This window comes from Saimiri boliviensis, chromosome 4 (assembly GCF_048565385.1).
Source record: "Saimiri boliviensis isolate mSaiBol1 chromosome 4, mSaiBol1.pri, whole genome shotgun sequence".
In the NCBI taxonomy this organism is placed as follows: domain Eukaryota; kingdom Metazoa; phylum Chordata; class Mammalia; order Primates; family Cebidae; genus Saimiri; species Saimiri boliviensis.
Window position 1 is genome coordinate 133063011 of NC_133452.1, and position 15391 is coordinate 133078401.

At 50.6% G+C, this 15391-nt stretch overlaps 1 protein-coding gene across 3 annotated transcripts; it reads left to right on the top strand.

Annotated features, from left to right (window-relative positions):
* Nucleotides 1-1247: 1247 nt before the first annotated feature.
* On the top strand, nucleotides 1248-14756 carry LOC104650361 (hereditary hemochromatosis protein homolog). Of its 3 annotated transcripts, none has more exons than XM_039464990.2 (7): nucleotides 1248-1430; nucleotides 7329-7589; nucleotides 9615-9881; nucleotides 10627-10749; nucleotides 13187-13219; nucleotides 13469-13501; nucleotides 13857-14756. In XM_039464990.2, the coding sequence occupies exons 1-6, from the start codon at nucleotides 1301-1303 to the stop codon at nucleotides 13498-13500; spliced, it is 846 nt and encodes a 281-aa protein (XP_039320924.2). In that variant the 5' UTR covers nucleotides 1248-1300; the 3' UTR covers nucleotide 13501; nucleotides 13857-14756. The 3 variants fall into 3 exon arrangements, with proteins under 3 accessions (XP_039320924.2, XP_039320929.2, XP_074254402.1); XM_039464995.2 differs by having other exon boundaries at nucleotides 13861-14756; XM_074398301.1 differs by lacking the exons at nucleotides 13187-13219; nucleotides 13469-13501; nucleotides 13857-14756 and having other exon boundaries at nucleotides 10627-11751.
* The last annotated feature ends 635 nt before the right edge of the window (nucleotides 14757-15391 follow it).

Sequence of the window (15391 nt, forward strand, 5' to 3'; positions counted from 1 at the left end):
GGCTTGAGCCACCGCGCCCGGCCCCCCTACTTTTTTTTTTTTTTTTTTTTTGGAGACAGAGTTCTGCTCTTGTTACCCAGGCTGGAGTGCAATGGCACGATCTCGGCTCACTGCAACCTCTGCCTCCTGGGTTCAGGCAATTCTCCTGCCTCAACCTCCTGAGTAGCTGGGATTACAGGCATGCGCCACCATGCCCAGCTAATTTTTTGTATTTTTAGTAGAGATGGGGTTTCACCATGTTGACCAGGATGATCTCGATCTCTTGACCTGGTGATCCACCCGGCTCAGACTCCCAAAGTGCTGGGATTACAGGCTTGAGCCACCGTGCCCGGCCAATTTTTGTCTTTTTAGTAGAGTTGGGGTTTTACCACGTTGGCCAGGATGGTCTGGATCTCCTGAGCTCGTGATCTGCCTGCCTCAGCCTCCCAAAATGCTGGGATTACACGGGATTAAAGACGTGAGCCACCGTACCCGGCCTCTTTTTTTTTCTCTTTTCTTTTTTTTTGGTGGGGGGGAGGTGGAAGGGGATACAGTCTTCCCTGTTGCCAAGGCTGGAGTGCAATGGCGCAATCTCAGCTCACTGCAATCTCTACCTCCCGGATTCAAGTGATTCTCTTGCCTCAGCCTCCCGAGTAGCTGGGATTACAGGCACGCACCACCATGCCCAGATAATTTTTGTATTTTTAGTAGAGACGGGGTTTCACCAAGTCGGACAGGCTGGTCTCCAACTCTTGACCTCAGGTGATCCGCCCACCTCGGCATTCCGAAGTGCTGGGATTACCGAGCCCGGCCAAACCCCAGATTCTTTTCTTCCCCCCCAAGACAGAGTCTCATTCTGTCGCTCAGGCTGGAGTGCAGTGGCAAGGTCTCATCTGACTGCAACCTCCGCCTCCCAGGTTCAAGCAATTCTCCTGCCTCAGCCTCCAAAGTAGCTGGGATCACAGTCTCCTGTCACTACGACCGGCTAAGTTTTGTGTTTTTAGTAGCGATGGGGTTTCGCCATGTTGAGCAGGCTGATCTTGAACTCCTAACCTCGGCCCACCCTCGGCCTCTGAAAGTGCTGGCATTACAAGCGATAAGCCAGCGCGCTGGGCCCCAAAGGCCAGATTCTAAGTATGGGTGAGCCAATCACCCCTCCCCTTGCAGAGGACAGACCCCTGTCTCGGATTGGGCTTAACCCAATGGAGTTCAAGGAAAAGGCAAAGTCCCGCCTCCGTAGCAGCTTCGGCCCAATGGGAGCCTCCCCATACGCGCCGCTTGGAGCAGGGCAGGACTTCGCCGGGTGTGAGCTCGGCCTGTGATGTCTGCGGGACTGGTTGCTGCGGAGCTGCAGCTCAGCGAGAAACGCTACCCGCGGTGGCCCACTCTCTTGCACACCTTCGTCCTACTGCTGTGCTTGCTGGAAGCGGCTTGTTCCGGAAGTCAGACCAGTGAGTGCAGGGCTCTGCTCCGCCCTCCATAGCTGCTAAGTGTGCCCCTCCCCCACGAGGCCTGACCCCCGTCCCCTGTCCCCCGCCCCTGCGCCTTTCAGAGAGAGTCCCGCCCTCGAGGGAAACTGAGGCCGGGTGCCACCACCACCACTGTAGGCCTGACGTTGCCTCACGCGGCTGCTGAGTCTTGTGGGGACTTAATTATGTAGCACCTCTCCCCTTCCTCTGAGCCATCACTTTCCCCAAACTGTGGCCTTTATGAGGCCCCTTGGGAGAGCTTTCTGGAGCCCAGGGAGGTCTGGGACGATGGAGGTTGTGAGATAAGGTCAGGAGTAGGGGGTAGGGCTTCCTCTGAAACTGGTTGCCTCTGGTAAGCAATTCTCCCATGTCTCCCACTTAACCGTAAACTTGGCCGGTAATCCCAGGACTTTGGGAGGCCAAGGTGGGCGGATTGCTTGCGCTCTGGAGTTTGAGACCAGCCTGGGCAATATGGTGAAAACCCGTCAATACAGAAAATACAAAAAAAATTAGCCAGGCTTGGTGGCGCATGCCTGTAGTCCCAGCCTGGAGACTGAGGTGGGAGGATCGCTTGAGCCTGTGAGGCAGAGGTTGCAGTGGCCTCATGATTGTGCCACTGCCCTCCAACCTGGGTGACAGAGTGAGACTCTTTCTGAAAAACAAAACAAACAAACAAAAAAAAAAAAAAAACGAGAAGCCGGGCGTGGTGGCTCACACCTATAATCCCAGCACTTTGGGAGGCCTAGTCTGTTGGATCACCTGAGGTTGGGAGTTCAAGATCAGCCTGACCAACACAGAGAAACCCCGTCTCTACAAAAAAATACAAAATTAGCCAGGCGTGGTGGCGCATGCCTGTAATCCCAGCTACTTGGGAAGCTGAGGCAGGAGAATCACTTGAACCCCAGAGGCGGAGGTTATGGTCAGCCAAGTTCATGCCTGGGCAACAATAGAACAAGAGTGAAACTCAGTCTCAAAAACAAAAAAAAAGAAAGAAAAAGAACCAATGATAGCTCTGTGTGTGTGTGTGTGTGTGTGTGTGTGTGTGTGTGTGTGTGTATTTAGAGACGAAATCTCTGTTGCCCAGGCTGGAGTGCAATGGCACAATCTTGGCTCACTACAACCTCCCCCTCCCGGGTTCAAGTGATTCTCCTGTCAACCTCCTGAGTAGCTGGGATTACAGGAGTGCACTACCACGCCCAACTAATTTTTGTATCTTTTAGTAGAGATGGGGTTTCCCCTTATCGCTGTTTTTTGTTTTTTTTTTTTTTTTTTTTTAGCGGCTTTTATCTCCCGACTTATTGCTGTTTTTAACTGCGCCCGGCAGTTAAAAATACTTTTTTTTTTTGAGACGGAGTTTCGCTCTTGTTACCCAGGCTGGAGTGCAATGGCGCGATCTCGGCTCACTGCAACCTCCGCCTCCTGGGCTCAGGCAATTCTCCTGCCTCAGCCTCCTAAGTAGCTGGGATTACGGGCACGCGCCACCACGCTCAGCTAGTTTTTTGTATTTTTAGTATAGACGGGGTTTCACCATGTTGACCAGGATGGTCTCTATCTCTTGACCTCGTGATCCACCCGCCTCAGCCTCCCAGAGTGCTAGGATTACAGGCTTGAGCCACCGCGCCCGGCTAAAAATACATTTTAACATAACTGCCAGCTGTGTTTTTTGGTATGACCACTAATCATCTAAGATTGGTGTAATTTTCTCACATATGAGGAATGTGAGGCTCAGAGTTAAAACCTTGTCCACGGTAGTATTTCTCAAAAGAATCATCTGAGGTGATTGTTAAAAATACAGATTTGTGCCGGGCGCGGTGTCGCGTGCCTGTAGTCCCAGCTACTTGGAAGGCTGAGGCTGGAGGATCGCTTGAGCCCAGGAGTTCTGGGCTGTAGTGCACTATGCGATCGGGTGTCCGCACTTAAGTTCAGCATCAATATGGTGATCTTCCGGGAGCGCAGGACCACCAGGTTGCTAAGGAGGGGTGAACCGGCCCAAGTTGGAAACAGAGCAGGTCAAAACTCCCGTGCTGATGAGTAGTGGGATCGGACCTGTGAATAGCCACTGCACTCCAGCCTGGGCAACATAGTAAGACCCTGTCTCTAATAAAACAAAACAACAAAAATAGGCTGGGCGTGATGGCTCATGCCTGTAATCCTGTAATACTGTAATCCCAACACTGTGGAAGGTCAAGGTGGGCGGATCACAAGGTCAGGAGCCTGGCCGATATGGTGAAACCCTGTGTCTACTAAAAGTGCAAAAAAATTAGCCGGGCATGGTGGCTAGCCTTTTTTTTTTTTTTTTTTTTTTTTTTTGAGACGGAGTTTCACTCTTGTTACCCAGGCTGGAGTGCAATGGTGCTATCTCAGCTCACCTCAACCTCCGCCTCCTGGGTTCAGGCAATTCTCCTGCCTCAGCCTCCTGAGTAGCTGGGATTACAGGCACGTGCCACCATGCCCAGCTAATATTTTGTATTTTTAGTAGAGACAGGGTTTCACCATGTTGACCAGGATGATCTCGATCTCTTGACCTCGTGATCCACCCGCCTCGGCCTCCCAGAGTGCTGGGATTACAGGCTTGAGCCACTGCGCCCGGCCTAGCCTTTTTTTTTTTTTAGATAGCTGCAACCTCTGCCTCCTGGGTTCAATCAATTCTCCTGCTTCAGCCTCCTGACCGAGTAGCTGGGACTATAGGCGCCCTCCACCACACCCAGCTAATTTATGTATGTGTGTGTATACATGGGTGTGTGTGTGTGTGTGTGTGTGTGTGTATATATATATATATATTTTTTTTTTTTTGAAACAGTCTTGCGCCAGGCATGGTGGCTCACGCCTGTAATCCAAGCACTTTGGAGGCCAAGGCAGGCAGATCACCTGAGGTTCGGAGTTCAAGACCAGCCTGACCAACATGGCAAAACCCCGTCTTTAAAAAAAAAAATTTTTTTTTTTAGGTTAAAAAAAAAAAAAAGCGGCCGGGCGCGGTGGCTCAAGCTTGTAATCCCAGCACTTTGGGAAGCCGAGACGGGTGGATCACGAGGTCGAGAGATCGAGACCATCCTGGTCAACATGGTGAAACCCCATCTCTACTAAAAATACAAAAAATTAGCTGGGCATGGTGGCACATGCCTGTAATCCCAGCTACTCAGGAGGCTGAGGCAGGAGAATTGCCTGAACCCAGGAGGCGGAGGTTGCGGTGAGCCGAGATCGCGCCATTGCACTCCAGCCTGGGTAACAAGAGCGAAACTCCGTCTCAAAAAAAAAAAAAAAAAAAAAAAAAGCAAGAGAGAGAGAGTCTTGCTCTGTCACCCAGGTTGTAGTGCAGTGGTGCGATCTTGGCTCACTGGGAATAGCGGGTAGCTGGGATTTCTTTAAAATCTCATGTGTGTCTTGCTCTTAGGAGCACATTTGAATTTGGACTAGCCACATTTCACATGCTCAGTTGCTACATGTGGCTAATGGCTATTATATAGGACAGCACAGACCTACAGACCTACTGCACAGCTTAACTGAGAGATCTTAGCAACAAATACTCATCTTACATCACATGTATCTCAAGAATATTATTATTATTTTAAGATGGAGTCTCTATTGCCCAGGCTGGAGTGCAGTGGCATGCTCAGCTCACTGCAACCTCTGCCTCCCAGGTTCAAGCAATTCTCCTGCCTCGGCCTCCCAAGTAGCTGGGATTACAGGCATGTGCCACCATGACCAACTAATTTCTTGTATTTTTAATAGAGATGGGGTTACACCCTGTTAGCCAGGATGGTCTGGATCTCCTGACCTCTTGATCCCCCTGCCTCAGCTTCCCAAAGTGCTAGGATTATAGACGTGAGCCACCGTGTCCAGCCAAAAAATACATATTCTTGAGCTAGGTACGGTAGAATGTCCCTGTAGTTCCTGCTACTAAGGAAGCTAAGGTGAGAAGATTACTTGATCCCAGAAGTCCCAGGCTGCAGTGAGCTATGATCATGCTCTGCATTCCAGCCTGGAAAACATATTTTTAGAGATGGGGTATCACCATGTTGGCCAGGATGGAGTCCATCTCCTGACCTCATGTTCCGCCCGCCTCTGCCTCCCAAAGTGCTGTTATTACAGGTTTGAGCCACCATGCCCAGCCCATCTTTTTTTTTTTTTTTTTTTTTAAATGGAGTTTCACTTTTGCCCAGGTGGAGTTACTGCAACCTCTGCCTCCCCAGTTCAAGTGATTCTCCTGCCTCAGCTTCCCGAGCAACAGGGATTACAAGCACCCACCACCACACCCAGCTAATTTTTTTTATTTTTTTATTTTTTTGGGATGGAGTGTTGTTCTGTCGCCCAGGCTGGAGTACAGTGGCGTGATCTCGGCTCACTGTAACCTCTGCCTTCTGGGTTCAAGCGATTCTCCTGCCTCAGACTCCCGAGTAGCTGGGATTACAGGCATGTACCACCAGACCTAGCTAATTTTTGGTCTTGATCTTTTGACCTCGTGATCCACCCGCCTCGGCCTCCCAAAGTGCTGGGATTACAGGCTTGAGCCACCGCGCCCGGTGCTAATTTTTATATTCTTAAACAGATATGGAGTTTCACAATGTTGGCCAGGCTGGTCTCAAAACACCTGACCCATGATCCACCCGCCTCTGCTTCTGGCTTCCCAAAGTGCTGAGATTGCAGGTGTGAGCCACTGTGCCCAGCCCTAATTTTTGAATTTTTATTAGAGACAGAGTTTCACCATGTTAGCCAGGCTGGTCTTGAACTCCTGACCTCAAGTGATCCACCCGCCTTGGCCTCCCAGAGTTCTAGGATTACACAGGCGTGAACCACTGCGCCTGGCATAATATTTGCATTTTTAGTAGAGATGGGGTTTCACCATGTTGGCCAGACTGGTCTCAAACTCCTGACTTCAAGTGATCCACTCGCCTGGACCTCCAAAAGTGCTGAGATTACAGGCATAAGCCAAGTGCCTGGCCAAGGATCCTATTTTTAAAAAACAAAAAAATAGTCTGGGCACACTGTCTCACCCTTGTAATCCTAATACTTTGAGAGGCTGAAGTGGGTGGATCGCCTGAGCCCAGGAGTTTGAGACCAGCTTGGAAAACATGATAAAACCCCATCTCTACAAAAAATATATAAATTAGTCAGGTAGGGTAGCACACATCTGTAGTCTCAGCTACTCAGTCGCAGAGGTGGGAGATTGCTTGAGATCAGGAAGTGGAGGTTACAGTGATGCGAGATCTTGCTGCTACACTCTAGCCTGGGTGATAAAGCCAGACCCTGTCTCAAAAAAATAAAAATAGGCCAGATGTGGTGGCTCACTCTCTCCCGTGTGTTGACCTACCCCAGCACTTGCCTCCTGATTCTCAGAACTGAGCATTTAAATTTGGTTCATGAGCTTTTTTGTTCCACGACCTCTCAGATAGCTTCATGCTATTGGACCAGGAGAGCACATGACATCAGGTAGTTGCCCACACCTCAACCCACTTCTGGCTTTAGTAAGCAGTCAAGTGAGAGGAGGATGCCACCCACCAAAAGTACAGGATGAGAAGCAGTTTGTTCCATGGCCAGGGCCAAGAGGAAATGCTGTTTGGGATGTGTCAGATTTGAGGCCATAGGGAACCCTAGGTACAGATGGCCAATAGGTAGTTGGAAACACCAATGTGAAGAGCAGGGATGTAGAGATATGGGAGTCGTTACTATTTAAAACAGTAAGATGAGGCCTAGATGGGGCCCTGCAGGGAAACAGGAGGTGCTCTTGCTCTTCCCATTGTTGAGTCTGCATTCCCCTTACCCACTCCTTTGGTGCCCTCAAAAACGGTCACACAGCCTCACCACATGGGCACCTTGTCTAGTATCTCCTAGGCAAGACTCTTGTTGGAGAATAACCCTTTCCCATCATTCTCTTTTCTTCAGCAACGCACTCTCTGCGCTACGACTTCATTGCTCTTTCCCAGCCCAGCCCTGGGCAAAGCCCTTTTGAAGTCTCAGGCTATCTGGATGACCAGCTTTTCTTATGGTGCTGCAAGGAGGGCAGGTGGGCAGAGCCCCACACATCCTGGGCTCAGGCCAGGGACCCAAGAGCTTGGGAAAAGCTGGTTCTCAGACTGAAGGCCAGAGCCCAGCACCTTGTCACCATCCTGAGGAGCATCATGGCACACAACAACCAGAGCCAAGGTGGGCTTGGGGGCTCAGGAGGAGGCAGGAAAGAGAGAAGAGCTCAGTGTAGGCCTGAAGATGTGCAGCTGCATTCGTTATTGTTCAGCTAAGATGCATTCAGCTCTGCGCCGGCACTGTGCTAGGCACTCTGGATACCACCCTGCTTCCCTGAGGTCCTGATGCCATCTCCTCCTGCCTGGGGGAATTCATCCCTGACTCAAACCATGTTTTATGTAACCAGTGGTACCAAAGGACTGGGTCTTAGGTATTAGCAAGGGTAGGACAGAAGTATAAGCCTCTCTCACCCTTTCCCCCAGTCAAGGAATAGGTCTCTAAGATACAAGTCACTGTCAAACTCCCAAGCCCTCCCTTCAGGTTAAAAAAAAAAAAAAAAATTTTTTTTTTTTTCTTTCTGAGATGGAGTTTTGCTCTTGTTTCCCAGGCTGGAGTGCAGTGGCATGATCTTGGCTCACTACAACCTCTGCCCACTGCAACCTCCACCTCCCAGGTTCAAGCGATTCACCTGCCTCAGCCTCCCCAGTAGCTGGGATTACAGGCACCCACCACCATGCCTGGGTAATTTTTAGATTTTTAGTAGAGACGGAGCTTCACCATGTTGACCAGGCTGATCTCAAACTCCTGACCTCATGATCCTCCCACCTCAGCCTCCCGAAGTGCTGAGATTACAGGCCTGAGCCACCACACCCAGACAAGTGAAAAAAATCTTACCCAATTTTCTCAAATCCAGGAAATGGGAAAAACTGGCCTTTTTCTGACATTCACCTGCTGCCACCACCAGTAGTTAATAAGAACCCTGGTGACCTGAGCAAAATGTATTTCTATTTTCTTTTCATCTAGCAAACATTTGAGCCTAATAAGTGCTGTTTATTTTGCTGTTACCAATAACATACCTTACAATAGCAGCTACTTTTTTTTTTTTTGAGATGGAGTTTCACTTTGTTGCCAGGTTGGAGTGCAATGGCATGATCTTGGCTCACTGCAACCTCTACCTCCCAGGTTAAAGCAATTCTCCTGCCTCAGCCTCCCAAGTAGCTGGGACTACAGCCATGTGCCACCATGCCCAGCTAATTTTTATATTTTTAGTAGAGACAGGGTTTCACCATATTGGGCAGGATTGTCTTGATCTCTTGACCTTGTGATCCACCTGCCTTGGCCTCCCAAAGTGCTGGGATTACAGGCGTGAGCCACTGTGCCCAGCCCTTGAATTCTTATTGGTACGTCCTACATTAACTTAGCTGGCAAGGATAATCTCATATAATCTTTACTCATCTGGTAGAGACTATGATTTTTTTTTTTTTTTTTTTTTTTTGAGACGGAGTTTCGCTCTTGTCACCCAGGCTGGAGTCTGGAGTGCAATGGTTTGATCTCAGCTCACCGCAACCTCCGCCTCCTGGGTTCAGGCAATTCTCCTGCCTCAGCCTCCCAAGTAGCTGGGACTACAGGCTGCGCCACCATGCCCAGCTAATTTATTTTGTATTTTTAGTAGAGACGGGGTTTCACCATGTTAACCAGGATGGTCTCGATCTCTTGACCTCGTGATCCACCCGCCTCGGCCTCCCAAAGTGCTGGGATTACAGGCGTGAGCCACCGTGCCCAGCCTGAGACTATGATTATCTCCAGTTGCCAGATGAGGAAAGAAAGCAAGGCTTGGAGAGGTTCAATTACATTTGCCATGGGCATCTAGCCCGTGGCTGGCATTTAGATCAGGGATGGAAACACAGTGCTGTCTGTGCTGGGCCTTCAGGAGGGTGGGTGGGTGGATATGGAAGGAGGAACTGTGGCTGAAGAGTGCGTGCTGGGTACATGGGAGGGAGCTGTTTGCTGCAGGGGAGGGAGGGTGGGTGCAGCGTGACTTTGGTGGGGATGTACGTGACAGAGAAGATATGTCTTAGAGAATGAGTGAGGGTTTATCAGTTGGAGAAGGGAATTTCAGGCATTTTGGGAGGAGGTAGGAGTGGAGGTGGAGAGAGCCACTGTTTTACTGTCTTGTAACTTTGGAGTTTTGGGATTTTGGCTTTTCAGAGTCACACACCCTCCAGACCACAGTGGTCTGTGAGTTGTTGGGGAACCAGAGCAGCTGGGGACAATGGCACTACAACTATGATGGCCAGGACTTCCTTCTTAGCACACTTGAGTCTTTCAACGCCAGCAGAAGCCAACCAGAACCAAGCAGAGCTGCAGAAAGGGAGAAGGGAAGGGAGCAATCCTTCCTAGCCCAGAGCTGCATCTACCCTCTCCGGAAGTACCTGGAAGCTGGGGTGGGACCGTGGCCCACCATAGGTGTGATAGGTGCGGACTGGTCAGTGTGGGGAAGGTGGAGGAGCTGAGGGCGCTGTGGGAGGGACAGAGTGCAGGCTTCAAAACTCCATTTCAATACCCACATCCTAAATGAACGCAGTTCTGTCGCTGACCGTCCAAGCCACTGCATTTTCCATCTCTCTCACGTGATTGGTCAGCCCTTTTTCCACTTGGTGTTCAAGTTCTGACCCAGGGCTGAGCACCCAAGGGCTCTCAGGGTGGGGCATCACCTACAGTCACCGTGGAACACAGTGGAATGGTGCCTAATGGTGGCCCCGACCCTGGTGTGGAGGATGTACGGCAGCTTGATAAGACCACAGGCAGCCAGTTTGTCTAGGAGGTCTTGAGGTCTCCTTTGCCACTTTTCCCTGTCCCACCAGTCCCCTTGGTGCATGGGACTCTCTGCAAAGACCCTGGAGAGGAGCCCGTCCCAACATGCTAGGCCTTTGACTTCTGTCCTCCAGTGTTCAGCTAACTTAGCGGAGGGATGGGCTGCCCCAGCCCCCAAGTCCCTGGGGCCCTAAGACACTTGCCCCTGGGGGTATGGTGCTGCTCAGAGCCAGCAGTCTGCTGCCATCCCTTTGATATGAGCATAGGCTCTCCTGTCTGGTGATATGCCAGACTGATGCTGAGCCTCTGTGTAAGCTTAGATGAGCAGCTGGGGTTCAGAGGCATGCAACAAAGGTAGGGAGCACAGCTGGTCTGACAGAGACCCACATACCCTCTTGCCTTTCAGAGCCTCCCCACACAAAACACCCCCCAGTCTGGATCTTCTGTGGGCTCCTGGCTTCTGCAGTGGTTGCTGTGGGAGCTGCCGGTGCCTTCCTCTGGAAGAAGTGGAGAAAGGGCAGGACAGCAGGTATGCTCTGTATATTAGAGCTGGAAGCAACCTTAAACATTATTGGACATCTCTCTCTCTGGGAGACTGAGGTTCCAGAAAAGAAATTTCAAGAAGAGCAGCGTAAGCCGGGCACGGTGGCTCACGCCTGTAATCCCAGTACTTTGGGAGGCCGAGGCGGGTGGATCACGAGGTCAAGAGATCGAGACTATCCTGGTCAACATGGTGAAACCCCGTCTCTACTAAAAATACAAAACATGAGCTGGGCATGGTGGCGCATGCCTGTAATGCCAGCTACTCAGGAGGTTGAGGCAGGAGAATTGCCTGAACCCAGGAGGCGGAGGTTGCGGTGAGCCGAGATTGCGCCATTGCACTCCAGCCTGGGTAACGAGCGAAACGCCGTCTCAAAAAAAAGAAGAGCAGCCTAGGGAATATGAACAGAGAAGGGAGTGGGTTAGTGGTCCTGTTTCCTCTCTAGCTGACCTGGGTTGCCTCCTCCCAATGTATACACACATTCTCTTCATCTTTGTCTTTGTCTCTCTCTCTCCGTCTCCTTCCTCCCCCATCTTACCCATGAGAAGTTTTGCCTCCTGAAATATGTTTCTTTTATTTTCTTTTTTCTTTTTTTTTGAGACACAGCCTCACTCTGTCACCCAGGCTGGAGTGCAATGGCATGATCTCGCCTCACTGCAACCTCCCCGTCCTGGGTTCAGGTGATTCTCCTGCCTCAGCCTCCCGAGTAGCTAAGATTACAGGCACCCGCCACCATGCCTGGATAATTTTTGTATTTTTTTTCTTTTTTCTTTTTCTTTCTTTATTTTTTTTTTTACATGAATGTCACACGAGATGGCTGACCAATTTTTGTATTTTTAGTAGAGATGGGGTTTCACCATGGTGGCCAGGCTCATCTCGAACTCCCGACCTCATGATCCACCCCCCTCAGCCTCCCAAAGTGCTAGGATTATATTACTTTACAGGAATTACAGCCACCATGCTCAGCCTGAAGTATGTTTCTTTTTTTTTTTTTTTGAGACGGAGTTTCGCTCTTGTTACCCAGGCTGGAGCGCAATGGCGCCATCTCGGCTCACCGCAACCTCCGCCTCCTGGGTTCAGGCAATTCTCCAGCCTCAACCTCCTGAGTAGCTGGGATTATAGGCACGCGCCACCATGCCCAGCTAATTTTTTGTATTTTTAGTAGAGACGGAGTTTCACCATGTTGACCAGGATGGTCTCGATCTTTCGACCTTGTGATCCACCTGCCTCGGCCTCCCAAAGTGCTGGGATTACAGGCTTGCGCCACCACGCCCGGCCTTTTTTTTTTTTAAAGATGGGGTTTCACCATGATGGCCAGGCTGGTCTTGAACTCCTGACCTCAGGTGATCCACCCACCTTGGCCTCCCAAAGTGCTAGGATTACAGGCGTGAGCCCCCGGTGGCACCCGGCCCTGAAGTATGTTTCTTATAAACAACGAAGCAATGAAAACCAAATCAAAACCAGGCTCCCAAACCCCTCCTATCTCTTTTTTTTTTTTTTTTTAATTTTTCTTTTTATTTTTTTTTTAGAGACAGGGTTTCACCATGTTGGCCAGGATGGTCTCGATCTCCTGACCTCATGATCCATCTGCCTTGGTCTCCCCAAGTGCTGGGGTTACAGGTGTGAGCCACTGAGACCAGCCAGCATTTTTTTTTTTTTTTTTTTGGTAGAGTCTTGTTCTGTTGCCCAGACTGGAGTGCAGTGGCTCGATCTCAGCTCACTGCAACCTGTGCTGCCCGGGTTCAAGTGATTCTTGTGCCTCAGCCTCCTGCATAGTTAGGATTACAGGCATGCACCACCACATGCAAAAAAATACAACTATTTTTTTGTATTTTTAGTAGAGTTGGGGTTTCACCATGTTGGCCAGGCTGGTCTCAAACTCCTGACCTCAAGTGATCTGCCTACCTCAGCCTCCAAAGTGCTAGGATTATAGGCATGAGCCACCACTCCCAGCCTGGCCTCCTGTATCTCTTTCTTTCTTTCTTTTTTTTTTTTAGATGGAGTTTCGCCCTTGTTACCCAGGCTGGAGTGCAATGGCGCGATCTCGGCTCACCGCAACCTCCGCCTCCTGGGCTCAGGCAATTCTCCTGCCTCAGCCTCCTGAGTAGCTGGGATTACAGGCATGTGCCACCATGCCCAGCTAATTTTTTGCACTTTTAGTAGAGACGGGGTTTCACCATGTTGACCAGGATGGTCTCGATCTCTCGAGCTCGTGATCCACCCGCCTCGGCCTCCCAAAGTGCTGGGATTACAGGCTTGAGCCACCGCGCCCGGCTCTCCTGTATCTCTTGATCAAACTTCAGGGGGAAACTTCTGAGATTTCCCAGGAAGGCTGCTTGGAGGTAGGTGGTGGGTACAGGGAGGTCTGTGCCAAAATCTCATCGAACAGCTCTCCCACCTCTCCCACCCCTATTTATCTTCACAGGTGTCCAGAGAGACTTCTACATTCCCATGTCGAGTAAGTGGGCTGGGTAGATGGGAGGGCATAGGCGAGGGGGCAACAATTTTTGTCTGAGTTGGAAGGAAATTTAAAGTTAATTTAGTTCAAATCCTCTTTACTACGTAAGGAAACTGAGGCACAGAAGGGGGAGGTGCCATTAGCCAGGGAATCAGAGCCAGGACTTAGAACATGATCCTTGGCCTCCTAGTTTGTTCCCAGCTTTTCCCAGCTCACCCATCTCTTGCTCTCACTTTTGACTCCCTGCAGGCTACAACCAGAGAGCTGATTCCTCTGTTTGAGGTAAGCGTGTCTTTGGGATAAGACGACCTCAGGGCCGGGCGCAGTGGCTCACGCCTATAATCTCTGCACTTTGGGAGGCCAAGGTGGGTGGATCACCTGAGGTCAGGAGTTCAAGACCAACCTGGCCAACATGGTGAAACCCTGTCTTAATTTAAAAAAAAAAAAAAAAAAAGACGACCTCACTTTGCACATCTCATGGGGGAGATCAGAGGGTCCATTGTTGAGAAGAGGGGATTTGGTCCACAGTGAGCAAAGGAATCTGTCTAAATTGGTGTTAAGGGGGATCATCTCCCAAGGTGGGCCAAGCCTGAACCCTCACTCAGTCCTCCATTTCTTCCCTTTCTTTTGCCTTCAGATAGACAAGCCTCAGATGTCAAAATAAGTCGTTTTCTAGACCTGGTCGAGAAGTCTCCATTGGGCCCAACTGAGTTTTTTCAGCTGGTTTTTCAACCAAACAGCACCCCATCTCTGAGTGAGGGGAAGGAAGGCTGAGCTGACAGCAGCAAGTCTGCTCCTTTCAATTCTCCCCACCCAGCCATGCCGGCCGCCACACCTGGTGGGGAGAGGTGTACCTCATCTGGGTCGAGTCTTGACATTGCCCTGCAATAATAAACTTGTGCGTGGTTGGGTGTGGTGGCTCATGCCTGTAATCCCAGCTCTTTGGGAGGCCGAGGCTGGCAGATCATGAGTTCGAGACCAGCCTGGCCAACATGGTGAAATCCCGTCTCCACTAAAAATACAAAAAATTAGCTGGAGCCGGGCGCAGTGGCTCAAGCCTGTAATCCCAGCACTTTGGGAGGCCGAGGCGGGTGGATCACAAGGTCAAGAGACCGAGACCATCCCGGTCAACATGGTGAAACCCTGTCTCTACTAAAAATACAAAAAAATTAGCTGGGCATGGTGGCATATGCCTGTAATCCCAGCTACTCAGGAGGCTGAGGCAGGAGAATTGCCTGAGCCCAGGAGGCGGAGGTTGCGGTGAGCCAAGATTGCGCCATTGCACTCCAGCCTGGGTAACAAGGGCGAAACTCCGTCTCAAAAAAAAAAAAAAAAAAAAAAAAATTAGCTGGGCTTGGTGGCGCGTGGTTGTAATCCCAGCTGCTCAGGAGGCTGAGACAGAATTGCTTGAACCCAGGAGGGAGAGGTTGCCTGAGCCGAGATTAAGGCACTGCACTCCAGCCTGGGTGACAGAGTGACACTCTATGTCAAAAATTTTTTTAAAATCAGAAAAAAATAAAGGTGTGTGTGTGAAGTATCTGTTTATGGTGACTTTCTAAGACCCAGGGAGTCATGGGAACAGTTCTGATGAATCGCCCTGACTTCCAGTCTCCTCCGGGCCCAGGGGTGGCCCCCAGCACTGGTCAGGGCCTCAGAAAGCTGGCCTTAGCAGAAGTGAAACCTCCTACCCTTCAGACGTAACAGGACAGTGAGAAGGAAGGAACACACCCCAACCTGCGATCAGCCCTTAGCTCCCCAGCAGGGGGCCAGCTAGGACTCCAGGCATGCAGGAGGCTGACCAGGCTCATATCCAGCCACAAGGCAGCCAGGGACCCAGGCACCCAGCCCTTGTCTGCGTCCCTCTCGGGAATAGGCCTATGGCCCAGGCCAGAAACACATCACCTACAGTACAAATTGTAATTTAAAAACGAGGGTGGTGTTGAGTGGGGAAATCGGGGAAGGTGTTTTAGGAGCCACTAGGAAAATAGGCAGCAGGGACACTCTTGACTGGCTTGGGGAGAGCGGTTTTGGGGAACCTGGACGGTGGCAAGCTGAGAAACTGGTGGGGAGATTCCAGCCAAATCCCAGGCCTGCTCCTCCCCCTCCTCTGGGAGACTGTCTTCTTGGCAGACAGCAGAGAGATGCATGACAAAGGTGCCGTGAATGGCTGTG

What these genes read in the sequence shown, in the direction of transcription:
- LOC104650361 (XM_074398301.1), top strand. Translation starts at nt 1,301, where the DNA reads ATGTCTGCGGGACTGGTTGCTGCGGAGCTGCAGCTCAGCGAGAAACGC. An exon ending in TTGTTCCGGAAGTCAGACCA is followed by an intron (nt 1,431 to 7,328) that starts GTGAGTGCAGGG and finishes TCTTTTCTTCAG; the next exon opens with CAACGCACTCTCTGCGCTAC. An exon ending in ACACAACAACCAGAGCCAAG is followed by an intron (nt 7,590 to 9,614) that starts GTGGGCTTGGGG and finishes TTGGCTTTTCAG; the next exon opens with AGTCACACACCCTCCAGACC.